The following is a 27514-nucleotide window of genomic DNA, read 5'->3' on the forward strand; positions in this document are numbered from 1 at the left end:
TTTCTATTAATTTACACATGCACAGTGTAAACTCCAATACACTAGTTGGCGGTAGTGCGCCAATAAAATGATTGGCCGATCAAAAATAAACACCACAGAAGGATGAGGAGGTGCATACGCTCTGCGCACGCGTAATTTCTAAGCCTACAAACTAAAATGGACGCTTTTGAGTTGTTTCGGAAACTCGGATCTGGAGCTAAATTCGACCTGAAAAGGTTTGGCCAGGACGCCGCTCGCTTCAAGGTACGCCTAGTGCGTGTGTAATTGATGCCTTTTTTAGACAAATGTTATTTCGTAAATGAAAAGGGCTACTATTCGTTCCATTTTGGCTACTCGTGTCACCGCGGCGTGATCATCCACAGTTTTCATTTTTCAGGATGTTTTACAAACAGTTTAGTGTTCACGAGTGACTATATGGAACGCCGAAGTGTTCACGTTTCCACTGTAAATTTTTCATTTCTAGGTTGTCAGGACGCATGTGGGAGACGCGTCGCTCGAGCAGCTCTCTGCGATCGATTACTTCGCCTCAGGCGTGACGAATGGAGCGCAGAGCACAGCTACGGATCGAGAGGAGGAGGAGAATGAGGGAGAGGAGAGTGACGTCGGGGCCAAAAAAAGAAAGCGACAAGATGAGAAGAGGGTGAAGAAGAAAAAGTCGACCAAAAAGCTAAAAGCGGGTAACATTTGCTTTTAATGAGGCATCGTACATAAAATAAATAAACAAAGTTAATGGTTAAGGTTCAATGTTTTCCAGGTGATGTTGACGGACAGAACAACTCAAAGCAGGACGGGATCACCTGGACATCCTCACTGGACTGGAAGATCCGGAACCTTGCAGGTGATGGGAAGGAGAAGTCGTCGCTGAAAAGACTGAAGCAGCTTCATCGCGAGAAGGTTGGACTCTATTTAGTGGACACTGGACAGTAGTTTTAGTAACATATTGACATTATTATTATCTGTACATTTATTTAAATGGATGGTATTTTATATTACCTAAAGTAGGAATAATGGATTCCATGTATGTAATGAAAAAAGACTTTACTTTGTTTGCATTTCAGTTGAACCGCCTGCGTTCTCGTCACCGCATCAACGTGCACGGCAGCGACATGCCGGACCCCGCGTCCACCTTCGAGGAGATGCAGTCCGAGTACCAACTCGACCCGCGGCTCCTTCACAACCTGCGTGACGCCGGCCTCAGCGTGCCCACGCCCATTCAGATGCAGGCCATCCCGCTCATGATGCACGTGAGTACAAAACATGCACATGTGTCCGCTATCTGGCGTGCGGCCGTGACATCGTGACGGTGCGTCCATCAGCGTCGCGAGATCCTGGCCTGCGCTCCGACGGGATCGGGCAAGACGCTGGCCTTCTGCCTCCCGCTGCTCGCGCACCTCAAGCAGCCCGCCAAGCTCGGCTTCAGGGCCGTCGTCATCTCGCCCACCAGAGAACTCGCCAGCCAGGTAACTGCATAAGAATATAAAAAAAAATAGTCATAGGTAATTACTCAAAGAGGCTCCACTTTTATTTTTTTTAAAATGCAGTTGAAACTGTGCTGTATGTTAGTAGTAATGGCAGAAATAATAATCGATGCCTTCTGAAATAAATCTCACGGTGGGTTCTGGGTTCACAAGTCCTGCTATTTCTCTGATTAAGAAAAAAAATTGTGTAGTTTTTATAACTATTTTGTTCTTCCTCCTGTTTATTTGGGGTGTAATTCCAATGTTGGCCAGTAGATGTCAGTACACAACCCCCGTTTCTAAATTTGGAAGGAGTGAAAACAGGAAGTATTTAAAGCTCAGCATTGTTTTTGCTGATGTTTGTTGAACATAAAGTCCTCGTTAATCCTGCTTTTTCCACCTACAGAGCAACAGCTGTAGGTTGATTTATAATGTACATCTTTTGGGCATGATTATTGTTTATTATATTACATAAGTATTTTGTAGCGTGGGTTTCACTTATTGCAGGGCTAATCTGGAACGTAAATCCCCGCATTGGAGGTGGATTTACGATACTTCTTTAAGAATAACACCAGTGGGAGATATTTTTACTGTCATTTTTCTCAAAAAAAAATTAAATCCATTTTTGTAAATCCCATAGGAAAATACCAGAGTCAAACATAATTTTGTTGTTTTCGGTGACAAATTGACAAAAACTGCCGAATCTGAAAATTGAAATAGAAAATTGTGTTGACTGTACAAGCATGTTTGCCACATGTGGAAAATTCAGAGAAATGCAAAGTGAAATGAAACTCTGAAAAGTGAAGTAGAATAAAATGAAAACAACAATTTGTTTGTCAGACCCACCGAGAGATGCTGCGGCTGTCTGAGGGTGCCGGCTTCCGGATCCACATCCTAAACAAAGCGACGATGGCGGCCAACAAGTTTGGACCTCAGTCCAACAAAAAATTTGGTAACGTGCTGAAAGGCAAAAAATAAGTGGGAATGTGAAGAAGTTTTTTTGACACACTTGTTGTCCGTCCCGCACAGATGTCCTCATCAGTACTCCCAATCGACTCGTCTTCCTTCTCAAGCAGGACCCCCCCGCCATTGACCTCAGCAGGTAAAGCCTCACCGCATGCCGGCAGCCATTTTGTTGCATTTGCCATTCATTGATGTTAGTGTAATTTTCTATGTTATTGAAGTTTTTTTTTCTCTTTAAACATGACTATATTGTAATCTTTACGTCCAAGATTATAGAATGTAAAATTCTCCTTTTTCTCAATTAATCATTTTTTGTTGTTTCCCAGCAATGAATTTCTTCAGTCTTTTGATAGGTTAAAATGTAGTTGCACGGTGTGGCGCCCCCTGTAGTCTTGGCATGGTAGTGTTTTGTAAACGGTGTGTGGTTTGTGCGTGTTGTTCAGCGTGGAGTGGCTTGTGGTGGACGAGTCGGACAAGCTGTTCGAGGACGGCAAGACGGGCTTCAGGGAGCAGCTGGCCGCTATTTTCCTGGCGTGCTCCAGCGCCAAGGTGCGCCGGGCGTTCTTTAGCGCCACCTGCACACAGGATGTGGAACAGTGGTGCCGTCTCAACCTGGATAATCTGGTCTCTGTCAACATCGGACACAGGCAAGGCTGCAGCACTGTCAGCGCTGATCAATTTAGCCATTTTCACTGAAGCAACCCCCTTCACTCCCGGCTGTTTTACTGGATTTTGACTGATTTTGCAAGGCCCACACAATATTGTTAATAATATGGTTAAGTTTTATCATATATCATATTCACATATCTATTTAGAATTGTGAGTAATTGAGGGTTTTTTTCAACATGGCCCTTCGTTGATCTCTTATACTCTGCTCGTCGTTTGTGTAAAAACTACCATTTCTTCAACTGTTCTTTGCAGTTGAGAGGCTGCATCAAAGCCTTTTGTATGCTCTAGCATAAAAAAAAACATAAAAACGTATATAAGTACGTCTTTGGGACAATTAAAAGATTTAAAATAGAAAATATATTTTTTTTTTTTGGGGAGCAAATTAGTTCTAATTTACTCATGCCAGAACACATGCTGCTAGTTTGATTATTTTAGGTTTAAATCTTTCTTGTGTGCATCCTTTTTTGTTAATTTTTTTACATTAGTGTTTATGTTTTATATTAATTTTTTATTCCTAAAACTTACTTGCATCTTAATTTTTTTAAAATATTGTGCAATTTTTTTTCATTCATTTTATATTTGTGTGTGGGTCCAATATTACTTTTTTTTAAGTAAACCTATTCCTCTTTTTTTCCATCTTTTTTTTTTTGGTATATTTTGTTAGTTTGTTATTTTATTTGTACCATTTACATTTGCTTTCTTCATAACGTATACATACTTATTTAGGGGGCTATTATTTATTTTTTAATTTAAAAAAATCAGTTTTATTGGTTATATTTTTCTTAGATTTTTGTAATACTTTTCACGTTTTTTTTAGTATTTGCATAACTTACATTTTTATTAGATTTTTGTTATTATATTTTAATTTAATTTACTCCACTCGGCTTCATTTACAAAGCTTTTTTTTTTTTAATCAACCGTACTAACTAACTAACTAAAAAATTGCACTTAAAACACAATAAATAAAAAAAATCTTTATTTTTTATTTAAAAGACTTTCCTTAAAAATAAAACTAGTCAATGAAATCAAAATCCTCTTGCAGCACCTCCTGTGTGTCTTTAAACAAGACCATTTTTTATAACAATGATATAATCCGTTTTTTTAATTTTTTTTTTATTGGTTATGTTTTGTAGTATTAATTCTAAGCCGTATGGTGTGATCTTTAAAAGTAGAGTTTGATGACTTTATTTGACGAAATGTTATTTAGGAACACGGCGGTGGCTTCCGTGGAGCAGGAGTTGCTGTTTGTCGGTACGGAGAACGGCAAGCTGGTGGCCGTGCGTGACATCATCAAAAAGGTTTGAACGCCACTTTCCGCTTTCAAATTAATTGTCCATAAAATGAAATCGCAGATTCAAGCTCGAACCTTGCGCTTTCAGGGCTTCCTGCCTCCCGTGCTGGTGTTCGTCCAGTCCATCGAGCGAGCGCGGGAGCTCTTCCACGAGCTTGTCTACGAGGGCATCAACGTGGACATCATTCACGCCGAGCGTACGCAGCAGCAGGTATGAAATTAAAAAAAAAATATTAGAAACATGTCGTCGACGTGACAAAATGGCTCTAACCGTCTTCACCTTCTTGTAGCGGGACAACGTGGTGGAGAGTTTCCGTTGCGGAAAGATCTGGGTACTGATCTGTACGGCGTTGATGGCGCGAGGAATCGACTTCAAGGGCGTCAACCTGGTGCTCAATTACGATTTCCCCACTAGTGCCGTTGAATACATTCACAGGATAGGTAAGCAACCTCATTATATTCGACTCACAAAAAGATTTTAAAAAATGTAATCATTCATTAGAAACAAAACAAAAAAAATAATTGAATTGTTAAATCTTACTCTTTTTTTTTTTTTTGTCATTGTTTGACGTGTAGCTTTGTTTTTCTCTAATATAAATGTTGTCATTCATACTTTAAAAAAAATATATATATATTTTTTTTTTATAAAATTTATGGTCATTCAAGGTTAATAGATGACACATTAATGCCCAATCCCTTTTAGGTCGCACGGGCCGAGCGGGACATCAAGGGAAAGCCATCACCTTCTTCACAGAAAACGACAAACCGCTCCTGCGAAGGTACGACCGCAATGATGTTAAATAGGCTGCATTCAAAATTGTTGCAAGTTGCTAACCGATAATGAATGTCATATTTTGCCGCTATAGCATCGCTACGGTCATCAAACAAGCCGGCTGTCCAGTACCAGATTACATGGTTGGCTTTAAGAAGATACACAGGTACAAACAATAGTTACATTTATTTATTTATTTATTTTCATTTGGCACTTTCACAGTTGACGTTTGTTTTTGTTTTGTTTAGCAAAGTGAGGAGGAAGCTGGAGAAGAAACCTCCCAATAGGACCACTATTAGCACCACACCGCGTTCCCTCATGAAGAAACTGCCCAAAAGTGTCCAGAAACCCCCACCGCCCAAAAGTGTCCAGAAAAAAAAAACGCCCAAAAGTGTCCAGAAAAAGCAGCAAAAAGAAACAACCAAAAAAGTCCAGAAAAATCAGAAAAGTCCAGGGAAAGCAGGAAAGCGTGACAAAAAAACGTCAAATTCTCTGAAAAAACAAGTCAGGTGAGAATACGTGATTCTTTTTGTTGCTGTTATATTTATTTGCACTAAATGTTTTGTCATGTGTGCAGAAAAAAGAAGAACAAGGCACAGGAAAAGTAGAAGATGGACTGTATAAGCATTTGTTTGTTCTTTGCACGTCTAAATAAAGAAAAAAAAAGTGTTCTTATCAGTATTTTTCTGATTCTTGAGGCTGTTAGAATTCTTATACAGAAGAGGGTCTCAAAATGTGAAATGAAGCACTTGTAAGTTATAAAGCCTAAAAAAAATGTTAGCTAAAAATGGATAGCTAACGGCAATAGCGCCACATGTTATTAATTTTATTATAGAGGCTGTGGGCCGGATAAAATTTGATCCAAAAATGTGATAAAAAAAAAAAAAGCCTTACCATACATGGAGTTTTTTTTAATGCCTTATTATATACATGGTCATTTAAAAAAAAAAAAAAAAAGTATTTTAGATAAGACTTATTTTACCTTATTTGTTACAAAATATTGGTTCGGAATTGTCCGTACTTTTTTCCAGTTAATATTTGCAAAAGAGTTTCAAAAAAAGAAATCACAAAAGGACTCAAAACAGAGTCTCTTTGAAATATTACACCATTTGTGTAATGTGTCAGACAGACTTTCCCATCAGAAACAGATAATATATTTGATTAAACACCTTTAAATAGCAATTATTACACCTGTGGGAATGGCATCAAAAAGTATGGCATACTCTTATAAGTACCTAAAAATTCAGCGTAAGACATAAACTGTCCATTGTTATTAAACAGCTGTTTCACTAAAATAATCTCTTTCTCAACCCAATCAGAGAAAATGATTTATTTTTGTACAATTTCTATTATTCCAAATCAGATATTTATAGGGTGAAAAGTTGTACTTATATATAAGGGACCATGCTTCTGTGAAACATGGAAAGCTTTACCGGAAGTTGATCTAAATTGTAGTCACAATTTAAAATAAAATTTAATCCACCAAACCTAGAAAATAAATAATGAGGAAATTCCAAATGGAGACAGGATTTTTAAGAAAATGTTTTGCCCATTTCATTTTGAACGTATTGTTCAAAGTGATGAAATCCAAAACATTAAGTCCACCGTCTGAGGGACCCTGCTGGCTAAGGAGCTTTTTTATTTTATTTTTTAAAATAACTTATCTTATTGTGAGGTTGTTGTGTTTAATGACTTGTAAGTTTACTGCGCTGCTTTTGTTTGCCATGTTCTCGCTTGATTTCGATTTTTTAACACCCCCAAAAATCCTGCGCGTGATGATGACGTCATGATGTCGCGATACTTCCTCGCCCTTGCGTTATAGCCCTGGAAACCCCAGTCGGCCTTCCTTTCCGCAACATGGCACCGAAGGTGAAGAAGGCAGGTTCGTGTGTCTGTGCTCTTCTAATGCTCACATTTCATCTAATATGCGGCTTTTATGACTCGTCGGTGTACCAAATAAAAACACAACATACGTCTTCATGATAACCGCAACATATGCCGGCTAAAGTCTCTTTAATTTTGTTCAATAATGCGTGCGAGTTTCCCGACGTGTGTACTGTCGTGCTCGGCTACGCTACTAGCTAACTCCCCCTCGTATTTGATTAATTTGTATTTTTTTGTTGATTATTTACCCAGTTGTCTAATTATGTAAATATTTGGATCAAGTGTGTTATGTTTGTTGGTAGTCGTTAACCCTCATAATTGCTGCTTGGCGTGAAGTTAGCGTATTAGCTTCACGTTAAGCGTGTTAGCTTATCAATCTCGTTTTCTCAGCGCCTGTGAACGGTCACGTGTCATTCATTTCAACTTTTCTTAGGACGTCATTGATCACGTACAATACCTTTTTTTTAATATTTCCGATTTTTAGGACGTTGTTGCATGTTTACAAATCAGGAGGGGGAAGCGATTAGTGTCACAAAAAGGTCGATGTCAAATCTCTCTGCAGGGATGATTTTTTTCAATCCAGTATGCTTATTTTCAAAATGTTAAGAAAAATATACATTTTAATTGGCAAATTTAAGAAAATTTGTATTGATTCTTTTAGCAAGTAGCAAGTTGGACGAGACAGCCAAGTAACCAATTTCAAGAAAATCTGACTTATTTTTGTGTATGTAAATATTACTGTATTTTGATCATTTGACCAGTAATAGTATTTTCTTACTTTAGTGGAGGTGTGACGTTCTTTTTTATTATTTTTTTCACATCTAGCGGTCCCCGTCAAGACGGAGGCCAAATCGAAGGCCCTGAAGGCCAAGAAAGTTGTTCTCAAAGGCATCCACAGCCAGAAAAAGAAGAAGATCAGGACTTCTCCCACCTTCCGTCGCCCCAAGACCCTCCGTCTGCGCAGGCAGCCCAAGTACCCCCGCAAGAGTGCCCCCCGCAGGAACAAGTAAGAGCCTCACCCATGGCGACATGGGTGCAAGTGATGCTTTAAAGCGATCAAAGTATGAACATGCCATGTGTCCAGCTTCTATATGACTGATGCACCTATAAAATCTAGATTAACTAGGGTGTGTCGAGTACGTCATTAAGATGTGGACTAATAAGAAATATCCGGCGTTGTCCAGGTTGGATCACTACGCCATCATCAAGTTCCCGCTGACCACCGAGTCGGCCATGAAGAAGATTGAGGACAACAACACGCTGGTGTTCATCGTAGACGTCAAGGCCAACAAGCACCAGATCAAACACGCCGTCAGGAAACTCTACGACATCGACGTCTCTAAAGTCAACACGCTCATCAGGTGCGTGCGTCGGCGCCGCTTTTTGGCAACCGCGCCGAAAGGCCCACGTTTTAATGGCAAGTGGTTTTCTTTCAGGCCCGACGGCGAGAAGAAAGCGTACGTCCGCCTGGCGCCCGACTACGACGCGTTGGACGTCGCAAACAAGGTGAGTCGGATTGTAAAAACTACAGTAAAATGTGACCCGTCAGTCCTGAGCATGTGATGATAAAATAATCTGTCTGAATGTTAGTGATTGCATTTCAAAGGAACCACTGATGCCAGGACATCAACTCTCGACATTGACAAGTAACTTTGTTTCCCCATCTAATGTTGCTTCCCTTGTTTCCTCCCCCCCAGATTGGAATCATCTAAAATGGTGGAAGAGACTTGTGGGCTAATAAATGTTTGTATAAACCAAACCTGCACATGTGCTGCTCTTTGTATTCACAACACAAGTTAGAAGCATGACATGTTTATTTCTTCTGTACAAAGCACTTGAATCAACACAATTTTGTGAATTCTTAAGACTTGGCTTTCTTTTCATTAAACATTGACAGTTATAAGAATTGCTGTCCGTGTGAAAGGTATCAATTAACGCAGGATTAATTTGGACACTCTTGTTAGGATGAAACACCAAAGATGTATGTCTTGAAAGTTGAATTGTTTGTTGCTGCCTGTGTGTGTGTGTGTGAAAGGGGTTTTCAAGTTTAGACTGGCTTTCCTAAAAAACAATGTGATACATTCAACAATGATTGCAAGCAAGATGGCGGCGGTGCGTCCTAGGAGAGGAAAGTGCGCACGGTGCCTTTGACCAGGCCTCTGCAAATGGGACACTTACGCAGGGACGGCGCGCACTCCTTGCACACCACCAGGTGTCCGCACGGGATGAAGACGATGTTGACCTCCTTGTCCATGCACACTTTGCACGTTCGCTCCTCCTGAAGGCGCCGCAGCTGCTCCTCCATGGGAAGACCCGACAGGTCCTGGCTGGGGGACGCCGCCTCGTTGGACTGAGCTGAAAAAATACATAAAAAAATAACATCACTAGAAAACACGAGCAAGCACACCTGACGCTATTTCAATTTTTTATAAGACTTTTTCGATCCACTGTCAATGGGGTTTTTTGTACCCATGAGCTCCCTGAGCAGGTGCACGTCATTTTTCTGGATCCAGTTGCGGAAAACTTCTGCGGCCGCGTTGCCTTTGGTGAGGACCAGCTCGATGAGATGAGCCGTCTGTTGCTGCGGAGACGTCTGCGCCTGCAGCCCGCCGTACTCCTCGGCACCTGTGCACGAAACACACCCGTGGAATAATTGACCCAATATGGTAATGGTAGAAAAGTGAGAGCGGCAGGTTTACAGATTAACAAGGAAGGTTAGTTAGAGTTGTTGGGGGGGGGAATTGATCCCCTTTTTTCGAGTGAAATCGTATTTGAAAGATAAAAAAATAGACATTGTTTGGATTTTCAAAATTATATTTAAGAAAAATAATCCAAAAACATTTTTTTTATACATGTTGAAAAATTCAAACAATTCTTAATTTTAAAGCATGCTTTTAGAGAAACGATTTTTTTAAAAAGAAAAGTTTTTTTTCAGGATATTTGTCCAGAATATTAATTTTTTAAAAGTGGTATCCTCTTGTATTTCTTTTAAATATGGTTATATAATGAAAGTAATGTGAGGGGTTTTTTAAAGGGGGAAAAAAGGGAAATTATTTTCAAGAATATATTTTCTGTGCAATTTTTAAGGGCACACTCAAAAAGGTCTAAGAAGTTTTTTTTTTCAATCATGTTGGCAATGTTTAGTTAAAAGTAGAGCTGTCAAATGATTGAATTTTTTAATCACATCCTTAGAATTTTGATGAATTACAATTAATCGCTTCATTAAAAAGGCTTTTCATCAACTGTTTTTGACCGCCAAACTTGCTGAGCACCTGTTATGTGTTAATTCGTAGGACATTTTCAAAAAAAAAAAAGTTCCACTACACGCTCTCATCGTCCTTTTTTTGTAATCAGTTAATTACTTGCATCATTTAAAATGAAAAGGTCAAGACATAACTAACTTTTCTCTAAAAATTGCAGCGACAAGACGAAGGTGTTTACATACTGAGCACATTTTGCTCTCGTAGATGTTCCAAGACGGGCTCGACGCTCTTGAGTCGCTGCACCAGAGCCGCCTGGTGTCGCTTGACAAACGTGAAACCGTCTGGAAGAACAAAAACAAACAAAAACTCAGTTGAGAGGACGCAAAAAGGGCGTTCCGAGCGGCGTACCCGACGCCATGGCCTCGGCCATCATCTCCCGCTCCTCCTCCCTCTTCTGGTCCTCGGCGCTGAGCAGGTCCGAGACCAGTTCCTGGACGGTGCGGTAGTTCTCGCCGCTGCTGAGGATCTTACTCTGCACCGTCTGCTTGACCAGGCTGCGCTCGAACCCCATCTCCAGGGCCGACTTGATGACCGGCGTGTTCATCATCACCGCGTCCTCGCAACGCTCGTCGCCCGGGCCCAAGTGCACCACTGGGAAACGCACACACACAACTAAATACAAACGGGCTCCATTTTGTTTCCTAGGAAATATTTTCATGACTTCCCAAAAAAGTAGGACTTTTGGTTTAAAAAAATACAACCCCCCCCCCCCCCAAAAAAAAAAAAAAACAAACGTAACCCTGTATTCTCAAAAATGAATACTTATTGAAAACCAAATTATTCTCAAGAGATTGACCGACTTCTTGAAAATCTTTTTTTTTTTTAACATTAGAATTCTCCCCCCTAAAAAAGCACGCTTAAAAGCCTGTTTTCCTTTTTTTCCCCAAAGTAAAACTTATTTGTTTTAAAACAATCTTCCAAGATTTAAAACTCTTAAGAAAATAAATTTAAAAAAAAATTAGTTTTACTTTTTCATTTTTTTGCCTATAACATTACAAATTTTGACAAAATAACTTTTTCAATATTGGACTTTACTAAAATATACATTAAAAATATATCCCTATAAACAAAGAAGAAAAATAAGAAGACTATTCTTGGAGACTTCCAAACCAGTCTGGGGGAAAGAAAAATATGAAAAATGACCCCCCCCCCCTTCCACACACACGCAAAAAAAAAAAAAAATCCCGCAAGACTCTTAAAATTGAAAAAAAGTACACAGCCATGTAAAAGTATGACAAAAGTACATTTGAACCTTTTTGAAGACTAAAAAAATCTATTTGAAGGTACTTCAAACTCACCTGTTGGATCCACAAATTCTCTGGAGTTGTCTCCATTTGTCAGAAGCTTTTGAGAAACAAAAAAACATGGGCCATGTTTATTTATGTATATATAAATATATATATATATATAAAAATGTGACATTTTTGTGTCGTCAACCGAACCTGCTCAAAGAGTCGAGGGAAGCGCGCCTGAATCTGGTGCACAAACTCCTGACCTTTCTCCTGCAGCAAATATTCGCACCTGAACCACAAAATTGATTAACGCGACGCGTTTGCCAGCACAACGTTCACAGCTGTCTTGAGTTATTTCCGTTACCGTGGAAACCATTTTGCATGTTCCACCCAGGGGTCGTCTCCTGACTCCCAGCAGCGCAAACCTCCATCGCAGCAGAAGCACTTCACGTCGTCGTTGCGACCTTGGCACAGAAAAATAATAATAATAAAAAAAAATAAAGAATCACATCTGGAAAAAATCTTTTCTGTTTAAATCAGAACATTCTCATTTTTAATCACTTCTCCAGTCAAACGAAAGCATAAATGAATGTAGTGCAGTTTATTTAAATGAAGTTTTTTTAATAATTTTTTTTTAAATTTTTTTTAAGTAGCTCTAATAATATATTTTCATAACACTTCTGAAGAAACATAAACTTAACACTAGTTGAGTGGTACCTTTTGCCATGGCCTGAGGGGGTCTGTATCATTTTTACTGTCACTAAGCAACTTTGAGGAGGATGGTAGGAACACTGCCACACCAAAAACTACAAATGTGCTGAATGCTTTATGACGTACGTCAAAAGCTACCCCGGATGAAGGGACAATCAAGGATCAACACTGGCCCAGATTTCACTCGCTGGGGTAACCTAAAAAAGACGACACAGTGCGCTTGTCCTCATAGGAAATGTGGTCTTCCTTACAATACCGCTTTTGTCCATATGGCGTCGCCATAATCAACGTAAACTGAAAGTTCCTTAGTGTTGCTTTAATGAAAAAAGTCACGATTTTTGAAATAAAATCTTGTATTTTCTTAGTCGTTTTAAAAAAATTTAGACTTTAAAAAATCGTTTTGTTTTAAGAAAATCTACATTGCTTCAAGAAAGAAAAGTATTTAATTCAAGAAAATTGTCTTATTCATATATATATATATATATTAAAAAAAAATCATTTCCCCCCAAGAAAACAAAAAAATCAGCAACCCCCCCAAAAAACTATTTATATATTGTTAGCCAGAAATTGACGAGAAAAGTTGTAAAATTTAAAAATAATATTAATAATAAAATATATTTTAAAATAAAATCTTGAAATAAAATCTTGTATTTTCTTAGTCGTTTTAAAAAATTTTAGATTTTAAAAAATCGTTTTGTTTTAAGAAAATCTACATTGCTTCAAGAAAGAAAAGTATTTAATTCAAGAAAATTGTCTCATTCATATATATATATGAATAAATATTTTTTCCCCAAGAAAACAAAATCAGCAACCCCCCCTTCCCAAAAAAATCCTATTTATATATTGCTAGCCAGAAATTGACGAGAAAAGTTGTAAAATTTAAAAATAATATTAATAATAAAATATATTTTAAAGAAAGAACTTGGGCTAGGAAAAAAAATACTCTTTAGCGTATTTTACAAGAAAAAAAAAAATCCTAATTTTACCAGAATGAGGGTAGAAAAATCCCCCCCACCCAAAAAATGTTTATTTTTAATAAATTTGAATTATGTCAGATTTTGTGTTGTTTTTTTTAGCTCCAACAATAAAGTTTTCTTGAGCAAAAACACAAAGGCTAATCTAACTGGCCTATACTCACACCGTCGCAGGAATGGGCGACGACATTGCCTTGCTCACCAACATAGTAGAATCCCGCCCTGGCGAGCTGCTCGGGCCTGACGGGGATGCGCGTAGGCCAGTTGACGAAGGTGAGCAGCCGCTCGTCGTTCTGCCGCATGGAGGGGTTGGACACGTTGTTGAGGGCGGCGGACGACAGCTGCGAGGACGACGACGACGACGACGAGGCAGGCGGCGGCGGCCCCGCCAATGACACGTTGTCGGTGCGGTCGCCCCGCACCAGGCGGCAGTTGGGGTAGTGGCGCTGGTGCTCCGATGATGCGCGGTCGCCCGGCTCCCAGTTGCTCAGCTGTTGGCGGTGACTTTATTAGGGAAGGTGCGTTTACATTTGGAGAGGGTCTGCCTTTTCAACGCACCTGCCCGCCGCAGCTGAAGCAGGCCACGTGGTCGCCAAGCCCCAGGAAGTAGAACCCGGCCTTGGCCAGCTCGCCGGGCGTGATGATGGACAGCGTCCACGAGTGGAACGAGTCCAGGCGGTCCTGCTCGCGCCGCATGGCCGGGTTGTGGCAGGGGGGCCGCTGGTGCGACATGTCCTCCACGCCGCGAGAGCTGAGAGGGCTGGAAGGCGGCGGCGGCCCCGAGAAGCCAATGTTCAGGTAGCCCGCCGGCTCCTCGCCTGAAACCCCCGGCGGATTCGGGGCGGCTGGGCCCGGGCCAGGAAGCTAGGAAAAAACACACACAAAAATAAACACAATATACTAAAAAAAAAAGATTTCTTAAAATTGAAACTCAGAGGGCATCTTACTGGCGCGGCGGCGGCGGCAGCGACGCGCAGCGGCGAGAAAGCCGAGTGGGAGGAGGAGAGCAGGTTGGCGGCGGACGGCAGGCTCTGCACGAAGGAGCAGGACGGCGACAGCTTCCGGTGCTTCTCAGCGGGACAGTCGCCCGCCAGCCAGCCCTCGGCCGTCACGTTGCAGCGGAAACACTGCACGCGGTCGCCCACGCCCGTGTAGAACCAGCCGGCGCGCGCCAGGCTGCGCTCGCTGACGGCCGACGCCGGGAAGCGGGCGAAGGTGGAGATGCGGAACAGTTCTGCGGGAACGAGCGCATGTTAGAAAATCACACACAACTGGTACCCCGCCTCCCCCCGCCCCTCTGGAATGTAAAAAAGCATCCGGCTGCATAATTTTCGAATTTTAACTTAACAGCACTCTCGCAAAAGAAAAAGTTTTTTAATTTTATCCCCCAACTATTATTTTTTAGATAATTTTGTGTAGGCACTTATTTCTCAACAAAAAAATAACTTTTTTTGCAATAGTTTTGTGTATCACTGCATTTATATATATATATATATATATATATATATATATATATATATATATATATATATATATATATATATATATTTTTTTTTTAGGAAAACAGTTTTTTCTTCTTGGAAAAAAATTATGAATTTTCAAAAATAAGATTTTTTTGAGTTTGAGCATGAAGTCAAAATTCTCTCTTAGAAGAAAGTTAGATTTATTGAGAAATTTTCTTAAATTAAAATAAAATATAAAATATAATTATGTTAATAATAATAATAATAATAATTATGTCTCAAGACAAAATAAGCGACAAAACATTGAGTGAGGAAAAAATCTCCTCTTAAAGATTTTTTGGGGGGAAAATCTTTTTTTTGCTAAAACTAAGTCACATTTTTAGACAAAAAAAATCGGACAAAAATGATTTAAAAAGGAGAAGAGAGAAAAAAATATTTCAAAGAACGTTATTTTATTTGAAAGTTATTTTTATCCGAGAAAAATGTGAAAAAAATAATCCTAATTTTAAAGTAACAAAATAATATCTAAGAAAATTAAGTATTTGAGAATAACTGGACATTTATTTTGATTTGGAGAAAACATAATTAAATAAAGAGAAGAACGTTACATTTCTGTGTTGCTTTTCAATCTTACAAAAAAAACTTTTCATGACAAAGTAATAGTATTTTTATTAGAGAATAAAACTATATTTAAAAAAAAGTTGGGAGAAAAGTCAATCTTATGAGAAGTCTTATAACAGTTGTAATTGATAAGTCAAATTAAAAAAAGTATCTATAAATAGTATTTTGAAAAAACAAAAACTCATTGTTTAAGATCCCTTTTACAACGATGAATAAACTTTTCAAACTCAAAATATATTTGGGAGAAAAAATAAGTTTTTACAAGAGTAAAGTATTTCGTATTTGCATATTAAAAAAAAAAAAAAAAAAAAAAAGACAAAAACTCTTATGAAGAAAGCGAGTAAACACAAAGATGGCTACCTGAGGAGTTGTCATACTGCAGGTCAGGCGGGGCTCCGCTGCGGCAAAGGCCCATCAGAAAAGGATTGTTCTTCAGTTGAAGGAGAGTCTCCATGTTTTTGGGTGACGGAGATGAGTATGAAGGGGGAAATGCCCCTCATGAGGGGGAGATGTTTGAGATGGCTCACTCACTCGCATTCGCGCACACACACAAAAAAACGACAGTAAAAACGAAACTGAAGGGACAAAAAGCCAGAGCATTTATCCATCCACACCAAAATAGAATGGTTACAATGAGTGTGGGGAAAAGGGGGGTGGGGGTGTTAATGCCAAATCAGCCTGGATCTAACATAGGCGGTAGGTACGCACATGTTTAACTGAAAATAAACTACAATGCAGTGTTGTCAAGTTTTCTTTTTCTTTTTTTTGCCTGCAACAAACTTCCGAACAAACAGCAGTTTGACGGGCAATTTTTCAAAAGGAGGCTTCCAGCTGTTCATTTCAACTCCCAATTGAAGTTTGCTAGAGAACTAAACAAAACCAAGATGTCCTTACAAATTTCCAGATGCTTCAAAGCTAATACGCTAAACGCAAAGCAGCATAAAAAGGGGAACTAGCATCACGTGTCGCGGCAATTCTAAATCAAGGCACCACTGCATGAGATTATTTTAGGAAAATTTTTACTCATGCACACATACAGACAAACTACAAACATCTCAAACCTTCTCCCCCTCTTTCAGGGCATCTCCTTTGTGGGGCCTAGCCCTCCATGATGAGAGGAAACCTCCCGGTTGGGAAAAGGAAATTACAAAGGCAATAAAACAGGAGCAACTCTTTTTTTTTTTTGTCTTAACAGCACCTGAAGGAAGACAAGAAATACTCATCAATAATTAAACAGCAGCTTTACATGAATTTACAGTCACAATAGAATCTGAAATATGTATGTCATTATTATGCAAGATTGGGTGTGAAAAAAATAGTAGTAGAATTGAAAAATTACAGTTTAAGATGAATAATAATTAAAATAAAAATAGGAAAATGAGAAATATACAAAAAGTCTCACATTAAAAACATGTTAAGACGATATTTTATGTTAACACTTTATATAATTATACATTTGAGGGAAAGTACAAGTTACCAAGCGTTGCAAATCAATAAAAAATAAAAATAGGAACATCGATTTAACCAGCTGTCCACGTTAACCAAGTGTCACATGTACACAGTTTGAAGACAATATATTCTGTCACTACAGCAGTTAGTGTGGGGGAAAAAAATCAAATCTACTATGAATTATGATCTCGTCACAAAATAGTCCGTTGGTTCCTCTTTGAGATTATGTACACAAAATCTTCCGGTTCTACCCAACCATTAAATAATATTTGCTAAAACATCTTTTGTGATATAATTAAAGGAACGCGGACTTAGTTTTTACAATTTATTAAAACGTACAATTAAAATAAAAATGAAATGGAATAAGACACTCACGTTCGTTTACTATCAAAGATAAACTAGGCCGCTAACGCTACTAGTTCCCACAAACTCACAAGGTTATCGCATTCGTGACGTTATATTAGTCTGATAAGAATTTACAGCCACATGGAGAAATTTTCGCGAACATTAACTCCCTCGGCGGTCGGCACACTCACCACAGACCAATTTAATGAATCGCCGTCGTCGGAAAGTCCCTTCTTCGATCGATAGACGCTAGCTACTAGCTAACTAGTTTACCCACTTCCGGGTTGTGACAAAACGAAACCAACGTTCATATTTCGAAACACGTACAGCGGCCTCATTAAGCGTTCGTGACATCTTATGATGAGCATTCCTACTTTATATTATTTTTGATAGTTTTGTCTGTACACTTCCATTTTATCTAAGCAGTAGTTACAATTTAAAATAATTAAAAAAAACACACGCGCGCGCGCACACACCCTATCCGTTGTATTTATTTATTAATGTTTATTATGCATTTCAAACAATTAGTGAGAATAAAATAAATTTATATATATATATATATATAAAGAACATGCATAAAAAGGTACAAAACTCTGTAAATGGATAATAAAGCTCATTATGTTACATATTCATATACCGTACAGGGAGTGTCATGCACCATCCTAAGATAAATAACAAGCTAGTGCTGCACTGAGGGCATATGTATGAGCGATACACGTAAAGTCATATCAAAAACACACCGCAAAATCTACAATTAGTATGTTGCTCTATTAAAAAGTCTTCATTTGTTGTTTATTGCAATGATAAAAGGTTGTAGTGTACCTTTAAGTGTAACAACAGCTTTAAAATGGCCACCTCCTAAAATACCACACGAGAAGGCTAAAACCAGAATATTAGGAACAGGTGGCAGTATTCTACTCAGTGCATTCGTGTCCTCGGCCGTTCATAATATTTCCACCCTGTGCCGTGGCGCAATAGGGCAAGGCAAATATTAGCAACGAATGTACGAGAAACCACAATAATCTACATATTTTACGTCAAATGCGTACAATTACTTCACTAGATAAAAGCTTTAATACCTTCCCTTCATTACAATTTTTTTGTTTTGTTTTTTTACAGTGGACTATTTGTAGGTGTTTTGTTTCTTTCGTGCAAGGTAGCAGTTATGAATAACAAGCATAGCATGAACACGGTTCAAATGGCCTAGTGTGCCCTTATATGAGTGTCCTTCCTGACCATGTGGATTCTTCCAAAAGCCCCCAAAAAGGAAGAATTCCAGCATTTTACCACCTGAGGTGAGATTATTTCAAGGGTGCCAGAGAGGGTAGCGTTGAGCATCTGTCACGTGTAGGCAAAAGAAGTCTCTTTCATGTTAGTGTCAACAATCCACACAAATGTTCTTGAAGAGGACACAAAATGGCGTCTCTATAGCCAGGTGAGCAGGCTGTCCCTGTCCATGTGCGAGCCGGACAGGACCGTCTCCATGTCCATCAGCAGGTCCGAAGTCAGACCCTCGGGGATGCAGGGCATCAACTCCTCGCTCTCGCTCATCGCAGGCATCGAGTCCTGTAAAGTCGACGACTCGCCGCACTCGCCTACGACAGGAGATGGTTTACTTTATAACCAAATGATAGCATGTTATCATTTAAGACATTCATGTTAGAAATTGTAATAGACTTAACAGGGAAACATGTAAAATCCTCATCCACCTGACTTTGTGCTTTCTGTATTCAGTGTGCCGTGTCGCTATATGTTAGCATACCAACAATTAGCATGTGATCAGGTCCAATTTTAAAATGGTACACGACTTGAAGGTACCATTAAAATCCGCCTCAGTACTTTCTACATACAGATTTCTACGTACTAGCATACCAACTGTTAGCATGAAGCTAGAAGGAAGGTTTAATGCAAACAAACTGTCACTGAATCTTAACAAGACTCAATTTACGTTATTTGGTTAAAAAAAAAAAAAAAAAAAGTACTTAAAGAAACTATAAACATTCCGGTCAGCGAATATGAATATCGAACGTGTTAGAGAACACAAGGTATTGGGAATAATAATCGATGACTTGTTAACATGGTATACTCATACAAGTAAACTCAAAAATATATATATAAAAAATACCTATATAAGCCGCCTACATCCTTTGATGGCACTCCAGAAAAATGCAGTAAGAATCATACACAATGCTCCTTACAATGCACATACACACGAAATATTTATTAAATCTAAATTATTGAAATTATACGATTTAATAAACTTTAGGACTGTGCAGACAATTTATAAAAAACGCCAAAAAATGACCTCCCTTATAATTTGCAAATTCGCTTCCAGGCCAGGGAATCGAAATATGACTTGAGAGGGAAACATATTTGTACAAAGTTATGTCAGAACAACACTAAAATATTTTTTTATCTACTGTACAACAATGGAATAACTTGGATTTTGGAGTAACCAACACAAGGACATTGGCTGGCTTAAAAAAAAAAAATTTAAAGTATAAAGAACTTATATTTAACAGATACGCTGATGAAATTCGATAACTTCTGGATATGACGACATGTGCACACAAGGTCAAAATGTTGGTGAAAACGTTGAACTGTAAACAAGGCTTGGTGTTCCTTAAAAAAAAAAAAAAAAGCAAACAAATTAAAACTAACTATTTTTTTTTGTTTTAAGTCTTAACAAAATACAAAAATAATGGAACATCTCAAACCATTATAACCCAACCGCTGACTACACTGCTACAGTCTTTATTGAGCCACACTGGGCGCTCTGGCTGTTATCTTGCTACATGTTAGCATACAAACAATTAGCATGATAGCCATTCTTATTAGTACACAACTACAAGAGCATGATTTAAAATCCCTATCAACTTGTCTTAGCGCTTTTTCCACTCAGGTTGTTGACATGCTAAAGTACACCAACTGTCTATGCTACATGTTAGCATTTAGTATTACCGGTATCCATGTGATCCACAGAGGCGGCGAGCGCCAGGTCTGACGAGCGCGGCAGGCTGCCGACGCTCAGGCCGCTGTCGGTGCTCTCGTTGCGGGAGTGGGCGCCCCTGCGTGGCAACAAACTAACACGTCACATGATAAGAACAAGGTTTAGGATGATGATGATGATGATGACGCTCACCCGTTCAATGTGGGTTCATAGGTCGGGGCTCGGATCCTGACATCAACAGGCGGTGCAAGTGCGTTCCTGTCATGATCCATAGCAGCCGACATTTGGTTCCTGCCTCCTCCGGTTGTGTCCTACAACACATGCAAATGGACTGATTCATTCAAATACAATATACAGACTTCTTACAAAACAAAAAACTTGTCTGTTTGTTAATCTATGATAAATAAAGTTGTCGTTAGCGCACAGTGCTTTTCTGCACAATGTTGGACGTAATAATCTGGAGATGAAGCTTTACTTTAATTTTTTCGAGTGTTTTGTCTTCCGCATTCTCTCCTCTCGCTGGCGCACACACACCTTACGGAGATCACGATGCTACTTTCCACTAACACTTCGTACCATTGCCATTATTCCTCGCCGCCGATTTGAATAGCATCGACCGTGTTAGCCTCAAAGCGCTAGCTATCGGCTACTGCTCATGAATTAATATTTTATATTAATATAATTCGTATTTGTAGTAGTACTTGTAGTATTTGCACTTGTATTAGTAGTAGTACCAGCAGAAATAGTAGCACTTAATTGTATTTGTAGTAACAGTAGTAGTAGTACGAGTGGTACTTGTATTTGTAATAGTAATAGTACTCCTTGTAGAAGTAGTACTGGTGTTAGAACCTGTAGTAGCACTTAAGACAGACAGACCGATAGAACTACTGAAGTACTTTGTACTTGTGCTTCTTTTGCATACCACTAGAGGGAGCTTCTAAGCTCGTGTGCCACAGAGCCTATATAGAGTTTGGCCAAATCTGTTTCAGCAGGGTAACAAGATGGCGTCCATATGTCATGTGACCACTAATGGTACGTTTACCAAACTTCCATGTCACGAAAGCTTATCAGCGTAATAATGTAAAAGTCATGATGTTTTTTTAATGGAAAGATTGTACCGCGCCCTTCATACTTATTCATGCCCTTATTTTGTATGTATGTAGGGATAAATAAAGTTTTCTGAATCTTGCTTAAGTGACATGATACCTGCGTGTTGAGCTGCATTTGTTGCTTGCATCGCAGTCTTTCTTTCTCTTTCCGCTGCTGTATGGCCAAGCTCAGCAGGCCTGTAACACACACACATAAAAAAAAGCATGCAACAAAATAACTGAAGAGTAAAAACGAAATATTATTTTTATTAATTTCCTTGAGGTTCAAGTCAACTTTTGTTTTTGGGTGACTTTTCCGGTTGCGGTGATGGCAAGTGGACAAACAAGCAGCTCTGCGTAACCCCCGCCCCCCCCCAATAATACTGGACTGTGGCGGCGCTACCTAGACGCGGGTGGAGCCACGTGGTGCTCTTATTTACGTGATCGATGTAGTACACGTCCCCTTCGGCAGTGGCGGCCCGCTCCCAGCCAACAGGCAGCCCACCTGAACAGGAGAAGATGACCCGCTTTGTCTTTATTGACCTCTCAGCAAAGGATTGTGGGTAAATAAACACCCCGTGACACTACAAGATATTAGTCATATACGAGTGCTGTACGTTGGCAGCGAAACTCACTCAACTTGCTTCGTAATAAGCGGAAGTTTAGCAAATAGTAAATAATTCACCCCCCCCCCCAAAAAAAAAACATTTCCGGTTGAAATTTACATGTTTTTTATTTTTTAATTTTAGATAAAATATTCTTTGAATTAATTTATTTAGATTTTCAAAAATGACCAATTTAAAATTCCAAAAATATCAGAGTCCAAATTTGTAAATTAATAGAAAAAGTTTTAAAAAATACCAAAAAATGTCTAAAAAGCAACCATAAAATGTCCAATGGATATAATCCGGTGTGGTGTGATGTTCGTTAACATGCACTATTCCAACTAAATCAAATTGAGGGGGAAAAGAGCAGAAAATTACCATATAATGTACACAAAATTAACAAAAACTTTTAATTTTTAAAAAGGCAAAAAAGAAAATATTCAAAAAGCAACCATAAAATGTCCAAAAACAAATGAAGAAAGGCAAAAATTTGCCATTAAATATCTTTGGAATTGCCACAAAAAAAAAAAGTCAGAACACTGATTAATTCACTCCCAGCCATTATCACTGAAGCAATTCCCTTCACTCCCGGCTATTTTACTGGATTTTGACTGGTTTTGCAATTCCCACAGAATATTCTGTTCTATTGCTATAAAAACATGGAAGCTACCAAAAGAAAGATTAGAGTCTCTTCTTTCATCAGGAAAAAATGTATATTTCTATCTGTTTCCGTTTTGCAGCAATTAGCATTAGAATATAGCTCAAGTTTCATCATTATTCACAAATCTATTAAGAATTGTGGGTAAATGAGATTTTTTCAACATGGCCCTGGTTGATCTCTTTTGATCTGCTGCCACCTTCTGTCTGTTTGTGTAATAACTACTATTTCTTCAACTGTTCTTTGCAGTTGAGAGGCTGCATCAAAGCCTTCTGTATGCTCTAGTGAAAAAATAAATCAAATAAAATTTTAAAAAAAATGAAATTGAAAATTTTGTGAAAATTGTCAAAAAGGAAGAAGAGGGGTAAGAAAATTACCGCATGTCCAGACCGTTTCATTCATCACAATGTTCAATTTTATACGATTTTCGATACATGGGGTACGATATGATTCAAGGATGTAACAATTTAAATGTGTTGATTATTTCGGTCCATCGGGATTAGGATTTCATTTGGTACGGCTGTAGCTTTTGCCATGTTCGTTAATATGCAGCAACACATAAAAAACTTTATTGGCTTCATTAATTGCAATTATTTCTAATCAATACCTGCATCTGTGTTGCAGCTGGGCGTGGCCGGGTTGCTAAGGGAGTGGGCGTGGACCGGGGACGGGCCGCCGGGGTGCGGCGGGGCGGCTGACTGGAGCTGTGTCAGGCGGGGGTCATGCCAGGTGGTGGTCTTGTCCAGGTGGCTGTTGGCACACACGCACACACACACGCACACACACACACACGCACACACACACACACACACTGCAAGTTAGAACAATGACTTGAAGGAGCGAGACTGGATTGACCAGTATGACAACATGTGTGCGCGTGTGTGTGAGAAACTCACAAGTAACAACTCACACCACAACTCGTCATTTTGTTATTTGTTACAGATGTTAAGTCTTGTTTCGGACAGTGTTAGGGGTTCAGGCATGGGTTAGGGTTTTAATTAAAATTTAGGGTTTAAAATTAAGATTAAGGTTTTAAAATAAGGGGCCAATTTTGCGTTGCAATTCTGGATTGAAACAGGGTTGAGGTTTCAAAACAGGATTAGCCTTTCAAATAATGATTAGGACTTCAATTAGGATTTCAAATTGAGGTTAGGATTTCAAAATATAGATTCAGAATAGGATTAATGTCCAAAAAAAGGGTTTCATGCATGGGTTAAGGATTTAGAGTTTTAAAAGTAGGGTTTTAACCAAGGATTAGGTTTAAACTAGGGTTGCGTTTCGGTTTCAAGACAGTTTTAGGTTTTCAACACAGGATTAAGGTTTCAAGACAAAGTTAAGGCTTAATGTTAAGGTTTCTAAACAAGGTTGGGGTTTCAAGTTATGGTTTCAAGACATGATGGCGCTTCAATTTAAAGATTCAAACAGGGATGTGGTTTCAAAGCTTTAAACACTGTATTAGGATTTCAATCTTGGGTTAGAACTTCTAAATAGGGTTTCAAATCAAGGTTCGAATTAAAAAAAAAAGATTTAGTGCTTTACTTTAGGGTTTCAAGACAGGATTTTGGTTCCAAAACAGGATTAGGGTTTCATAGTTGCATTCGTGACTGTCATTTTAAGTGTTGGGGATTCAAAGTAGGGTTTCAAACCAGGGTTGGGGTTTCAAAGGAGTTTTTAATAAAGGATTAGGGCTTTAAAGTTTCAAACGACTGTTGGGGTTTCAAAAACAGGATTTTGGCTTCAAAGTAGGGTTTCAAGAAAGGTTTAGGGTTATAAAATTAGGTTGACTAAAAACTAGATTAGGGTTTCAAATTAGGGTTCCAAACCAGCGTTAGGGCTTCAGGGAGTGCAAGGTCACAACTGCTCTTACTTGAGGAAGTAGCGTTGTCCAGTGGGCGTCTTGGCCATCTCCCAGCCGTGCGGCAGCGGCACGTCGTCAGGGACGACGGGCAGGGCCGCCGCGTCGGGCATGTTGACGGGCATGTTGATGGGCATGTTGATGGGCATGTTGACGGGCAGCGAGGCGGGCGAGGAATGGGCACGCACGTGGTGAGGCGTAAGGGACGCGCACGCGCCGCCGTCCGAACTGGCCTGATGTGGGGGGGGGACATAGACAATGCAACAAACTAGGGTTTTCAATTACAGTCTCAAGAAAGGGTAAGGGTTTTAAAATACAATTTCAGGACTGGATTAGGGTTCTTCTTGGAATTTCAAGGGTTTCAAGCCAGGGTTTGAGTTTCTATTTAGAAATTCAAAACAGTATTAGGGATTTGAGTTACGTTTTCAAACCAGGGTTATGGTTTCAAGGCAAGGCTGGGGTTTTAAACGTGGAAGGGTCAGTTTTGTCAATATGTTTACATTTGAGTGGCAATGACGACCATCATCCGGGTTCTAAGGAAAGTTTGACCCAGCACCTGACTTTTTCCCATACCTGTCTGGAGTGCGTGCGGGGGTCAGGCGGTTTGAAGAAGGAGTCGGGCAGCTTCCGCATCCTCATGGGCAGCGAGGCAGGCTGCTGGGCGGCCTGGCTGGGGTTCATGACGGCGCTGAACAGGGCCTCCAGTTCGCTCTGGGAGTCGCCGCGGACGTGCACCACTTGCTGGCCGGCCGGGGGCGCGCTGCCGCCGCCGCGGTGCGCGTCCATGTGGGGGCCTTTTTTTAGGGGGGGTGGCTCACACGATTGACAACAAGAACAAGCTGCAAAATAAAAACAACACCTCGCAATTAATAATTCGCGTGGACGTCGTGGGGGGGGGGGGGCAAAAGTTGCCAGACAATGCGTGACGTGGTTACGTGATCCGATTGTTTACACTACTCCCCCATTTTACTCTTGTCGCCCCACAAGCCAGTCGAATTTTATCGGAACTTCACAAAAAGTTCTTTAGAAACACGCAATCAAGGCGCGAGAAAGTGCGTGGGTGTGTGGAAAAAAAAAAAGTCGGAAAAAGTGCACACAACATGCCTCCCACATACCTTCACGCAGACAGTCCGTCTCCCCCACTCTCTTCGTCAAGATCCACGTTTGGGGTTGGGGGGGAATTAAACTAAAACAACAACAGAATCCCAACACTCCTCAAGGAAGAAATCCACGCAGCGTGAAGTGGAACAAAGTGCGTGGAACAAATCACGACGAGAAGTCCAAACTTTTGCGCGTGTAAGTGTGTGCGTGCGCGTGCACGTCCACGTTCCTGTGATAGTGCGCATGGGCGGGGTTGCAGCCTTTAAAGCCGCCGCTGCACCAAACTTGTGCAGCCATTCGCTCTATAAAAACAGAACACTTCCAATTTCTTCACAGTTCTACATAATACATCGAATTATATGTTATGAGGACATTTTGGGGGCATTTTTGACTGAAAAGCATCACGAAACCACAAGAAATATCTTGAAAAATGAACAAGCATGCCAGTGTAATTTTAGAGAGTTAACTACATTCAAGTCAAAACTGAAATGTGTTTGATTTACTTTTTTATTTTACATCCGCTCCGTTTGGATGACAGACAGACGTGTGCGCCTCCTGGTGGAAAACACGCGCACACACTTAGCCCCCCCTCACAATTTTATTATAATGCAGCACAATTTCCATCCCACTGCTATCTAGAGATATTAAATATAGGGTAAATGTGACTAAATAAATAAATGTAGATTGATTTATTTGTATTGAATTACATGTACTCTTCAAAGTTATATTTTATGTATTAAGCTTAGAAACAAAAACATATATATGGATGGACGTTTGTAAGATATTCCCACTGAAAAATCTCCACACACACAAAAAAAAGACACGGAGCTTCTATTAATAGAATTGAGTTATCTTAACCAAAAACTGAGTTAATAATAAACGTGAGAAATCAAAGCTAGCTCACATAAATGCTACAAACTCGCTCATGCATGTTAGCTTACCAAGCTAGCATGCCAAAATGTATGTATTGTGCAAGTACCTCTATAATATCCCCACCCCCCTCCCCATGTTTAATCTTTGAAAAAGCCAAAATTTGAAAAGGATTAATTGTGAGTTTGAAGGTATTTGTGAGTTTAATGCTACCTGTTTTAGTTTAGCCAACTAGCCTGATAAGACTTAAGGAATCAAAGCTAGCTCACATACACTCCACAAATTGGCCTACAATTTAAACCCCTTTAAAATAGGCCAAAAGAAAAAAAAAGTGGATTTAAATATCAGGGGCAGTTTTTACTTCTTTCTGTCCCCTTTCATTTATTTTATTAATTTAAAGAATGAAATTAATTAGCATTTAATTGCATTGAAATATGTTAAAAACATAGTTTAACAGTCATTTCAGCTTAAGCTAGAATTAGGCTAGGCTAGGCGTTAGCCTTGCCGTTGCCTCCAGTCATTGGGCTAACGCTAAGCTAACAGCTGGGGTTCATCCACCACACTTAGCATATATAACAGGACACATGTGGTTGTGTTCCCCTGTCCCCCCGGTGTTCGTGGGGCCCCCTAAGCTGTGTGGCCCCTGTCGACTTGCACTGCACATTCCACAGCATTCTCCATCTTTCATTCTCTTGTTTTCTTTTCCAAGGAGGCGAGCGTCTCCATCTGGACTCCGGAATGTTCTGCTTCCCGTTTAAACGGAACAAGTTAACGGGAGAAGTTAGTCTGACCCTGCAGGAGGTGTCTTTTCCGTCACAATGTGACGCGTGGACGTCGCGACGAGAGAGAGAGAGAGAGTGAGGTAGAGTGGAAGGGGGCTGGTGTGTTAAAATCAAGCTGCCATGTTTCCCTTTCACATCTGGTTTCCATGAGCGGGAATCACGTCTCGCTCCCGGCGAATGTACACATAGGCACAAATTGTCTGCGCAGTTTATTCGGAGTGGAAGAGTCTTTCTAGGGAATGACATCAACACAAACACAAAATAACCATAACTACAATCCAAACCCCAAATTCCAACAACCTAGCCCAAAACCCGCCACAATCGTGACTCAAAATAAAGATTTCACCATAATCCCAAACCCTAAGAAAAACCCCACCTCAGTCCTCCTTTAATACTCCACTTCTGCTTTCGGGTCAGACCAGTCACATATTAATACTCCCTTAACCAAAACACAGAAGGAAATTAACCTTTAACCCCTTAAACCAGGGGTGCTCAAGTTTGGTCCTCGAGA

General features: G+C 39.7%; 4 protein-coding genes across 8 annotated transcripts; 2 read left to right on the plus strand and 2 right to left on the minus strand.

Annotated features, from left to right (window-relative positions):
- Positions 1–76: 76 nt before the first annotated feature.
- On the plus strand, positions 77–5828 carry ddx52 (DEAD (Asp-Glu-Ala-Asp) box polypeptide 52). The gene is made up of 15 exons (XM_077547018.1): positions 77–243; positions 464–677; positions 755–894; positions 1059–1244; positions 1317–1460; positions 2298–2409; positions 2487–2559; positions 2864–3067; positions 4297–4387; positions 4469–4591; positions 4671–4821; positions 5084–5159; positions 5247–5318; positions 5401–5661; positions 5730–5828. Exons 1-15 carry the CDS (start codon positions 157–159, stop codon positions 5758–5760), a joined length of 1965 nt encoding a protein of 654 aa, XP_077403144.1. The 5' UTR covers positions 77–156; the 3' UTR covers positions 5761–5828.
- Positions 5829–6918: 1090 nt separating this feature from the next.
- On the plus strand, positions 6919–8795 carry rpl23a (ribosomal protein L23a). The gene is made up of 5 exons (XM_077546266.1): positions 6919–7034; positions 7862–8042; positions 8221–8397; positions 8473–8542; positions 8734–8795. Exons 1-5 carry the CDS (start codon positions 7010–7012, stop codon positions 8746–8748), a joined length of 468 nt encoding a protein of 155 aa, XP_077402392.1. The 5' UTR covers positions 6919–7009; the 3' UTR covers positions 8749–8795.
- Positions 8796–8832: 37 nt separating this feature from the next.
- birc2 (baculoviral IAP repeat containing 2) lies at positions 8833–17442 on the minus strand. Of its 3 annotated transcripts, XM_077546261.1 has the most exons (13): positions 17286–17442; positions 16362–16498; positions 15661–15875; positions 14164–14450; positions 13775–14080; positions 13419–13707; positions 11896–11995; positions 11742–11820; positions 11598–11643; positions 10648–10890; positions 10482–10580; positions 9506–9661; positions 8833–9391 (listed from the first exon to the last, which is right to left on the minus strand). In XM_077546261.1, exons 3-13 carry the CDS (start codon positions 15752–15754, stop codon positions 9156–9158), a joined length of 1935 nt encoding a protein of 644 aa, XP_077402387.1. In that variant the 5' UTR covers positions 15755–15875; positions 16362–16498; positions 17286–17442; the 3' UTR covers positions 8833–9155. The 3 variants fall into 3 exon arrangements, with proteins under 3 accessions (XP_077402387.1, XP_077402386.1, XP_077402388.1); XM_077546260.1 differs by having other exon boundaries at positions 15661–16498; XM_077546262.1 differs by lacking the exon at positions 17286–17442 and adding an exon at positions 17125–17269 and having other exon boundaries at positions 15661–16498.
- A 132-nt stretch (positions 17443–17574) lies between these two features.
- Positions 17575–25598, minus strand: LOC144036024 (transcriptional coactivator YAP1-like). Of its 3 annotated transcripts, none has more exons than XM_077546263.1 (9): positions 25366–25598; positions 24824–25089; positions 24263–24483; positions 23003–23145; positions 21536–21637; positions 21251–21330; positions 20237–20355; positions 20056–20177; positions 17575–18689 (listed from the first exon to the last, which is right to left on the minus strand). In XM_077546263.1, the coding sequence occupies exons 2-9, from the start codon at positions 25034–25036 to the stop codon at positions 18520–18522; spliced, it is 1170 nt and encodes a 389-aa protein (XP_077402389.1). In that variant the 5' UTR covers positions 25037–25089; positions 25366–25598; the 3' UTR covers positions 17575–18519. The 3 variants fall into 3 exon arrangements, with proteins under 3 accessions (XP_077402389.1, XP_077402390.1, XP_077402391.1); XM_077546264.1 differs by having other exon boundaries at positions 20056–20162; positions 25366–25597; XM_077546265.1 differs by lacking the exon at positions 21536–21637 and having other exon boundaries at positions 25366–25597.
- Positions 25599–27514: the final 1916 nt, after the last annotated feature.

This window comes from Vanacampus margaritifer, chromosome 16 (genome assembly GCF_051991255.1).
Source record: "Vanacampus margaritifer isolate UIUO_Vmar chromosome 16, RoL_Vmar_1.0, whole genome shotgun sequence".
In the NCBI taxonomy this organism is placed as follows: domain Eukaryota; kingdom Metazoa; phylum Chordata; class Actinopteri; order Syngnathiformes; family Syngnathidae; genus Vanacampus; species Vanacampus margaritifer.

What these genes read in the sequence shown, in the direction of transcription:
- ddx52 (XM_077547018.1), top strand. Translation starts at nt 157, where the DNA reads ATGGACGCTTTTGAGTTGTTTCGGAAACTCGGATCTGGAGCTAAATTC. An exon ending in CCAGAGAACTCGCCAGCCAG is followed by an intron (nt 1,461 to 2,297) that starts GTAACTGCATAA and finishes TTTGTTTGTCAG; the next exon opens with ACCCACCGAGAGATGCTGCG. An exon ending in TGCGTGACATCATCAAAAAG is followed by an intron (nt 4,388 to 4,468) that starts GTTTGAACGCCA and finishes TTGCGCTTTCAG; the next exon opens with GGCTTCCTGCCTCCCGTGCT.
- rpl23a (XM_077546266.1), top strand. Translation starts at nt 7,010, where the DNA reads ATGGCACCGAAGGTGAAGAAGGCAG. An exon ending in ACCGAAGGTGAAGAAGGCAG is followed by an intron (nt 7,035 to 7,861) that starts GTTCGTGTGTCT and finishes TTTCACATCTAG; the next exon opens with CGGTCCCCGTCAAGACGGAG. An exon ending in AGTGCCCCCCGCAGGAACAA is followed by an intron (nt 8,043 to 8,220) that starts GTAAGAGCCTCA and finishes GGCGTTGTCCAG; the next exon opens with GTTGGATCACTACGCCATCA.
- birc2 (XM_077546261.1), bottom strand. Translation starts at nt 15,754, where the DNA reads ATGGAGACTCTCCTTCAACTGAAGAACAATCCTTTTCTGATGGGCCTT. An exon ending in GCAGTATGACAACTCCTCAG is followed by an intron (nt 14,451 to 15,660) that starts GTAGCCATCTTT and finishes TCGTTCCCGCAG; the next exon opens with AACTGTTCCGCATCTCCACC. An exon ending in GCTTCAGCTGCGGCGGGCAG is followed by an intron (nt 13,708 to 13,774) that starts GTGCGTTGAAAA and finishes CACCGCCAACAG; the next exon opens with CTGAGCAACTGGGAGCCGGG.
- LOC144036024 (XM_077546263.1), bottom strand. Translation starts at nt 25,036, where the DNA reads ATGGACGCGCACCGCGGCGGCGGCAGCGCGCCCCCGGCCGGCCAGCAA. An exon ending in GGACAACGCTACTTCCTCAA is followed by an intron (nt 23,146 to 24,262) that starts GTAAGAGCAGTT and finishes GTGTGCCAACAG; the next exon opens with CCACCTGGACAAGACCACCA. An exon ending in CAGCTGCAACACAGATGCAG is followed by an intron (nt 21,638 to 23,002) that starts GTATTGATTAGA and finishes TCTCCTGTTCAG; the next exon opens with GTGGGCTGCCTGTTGGCTGG.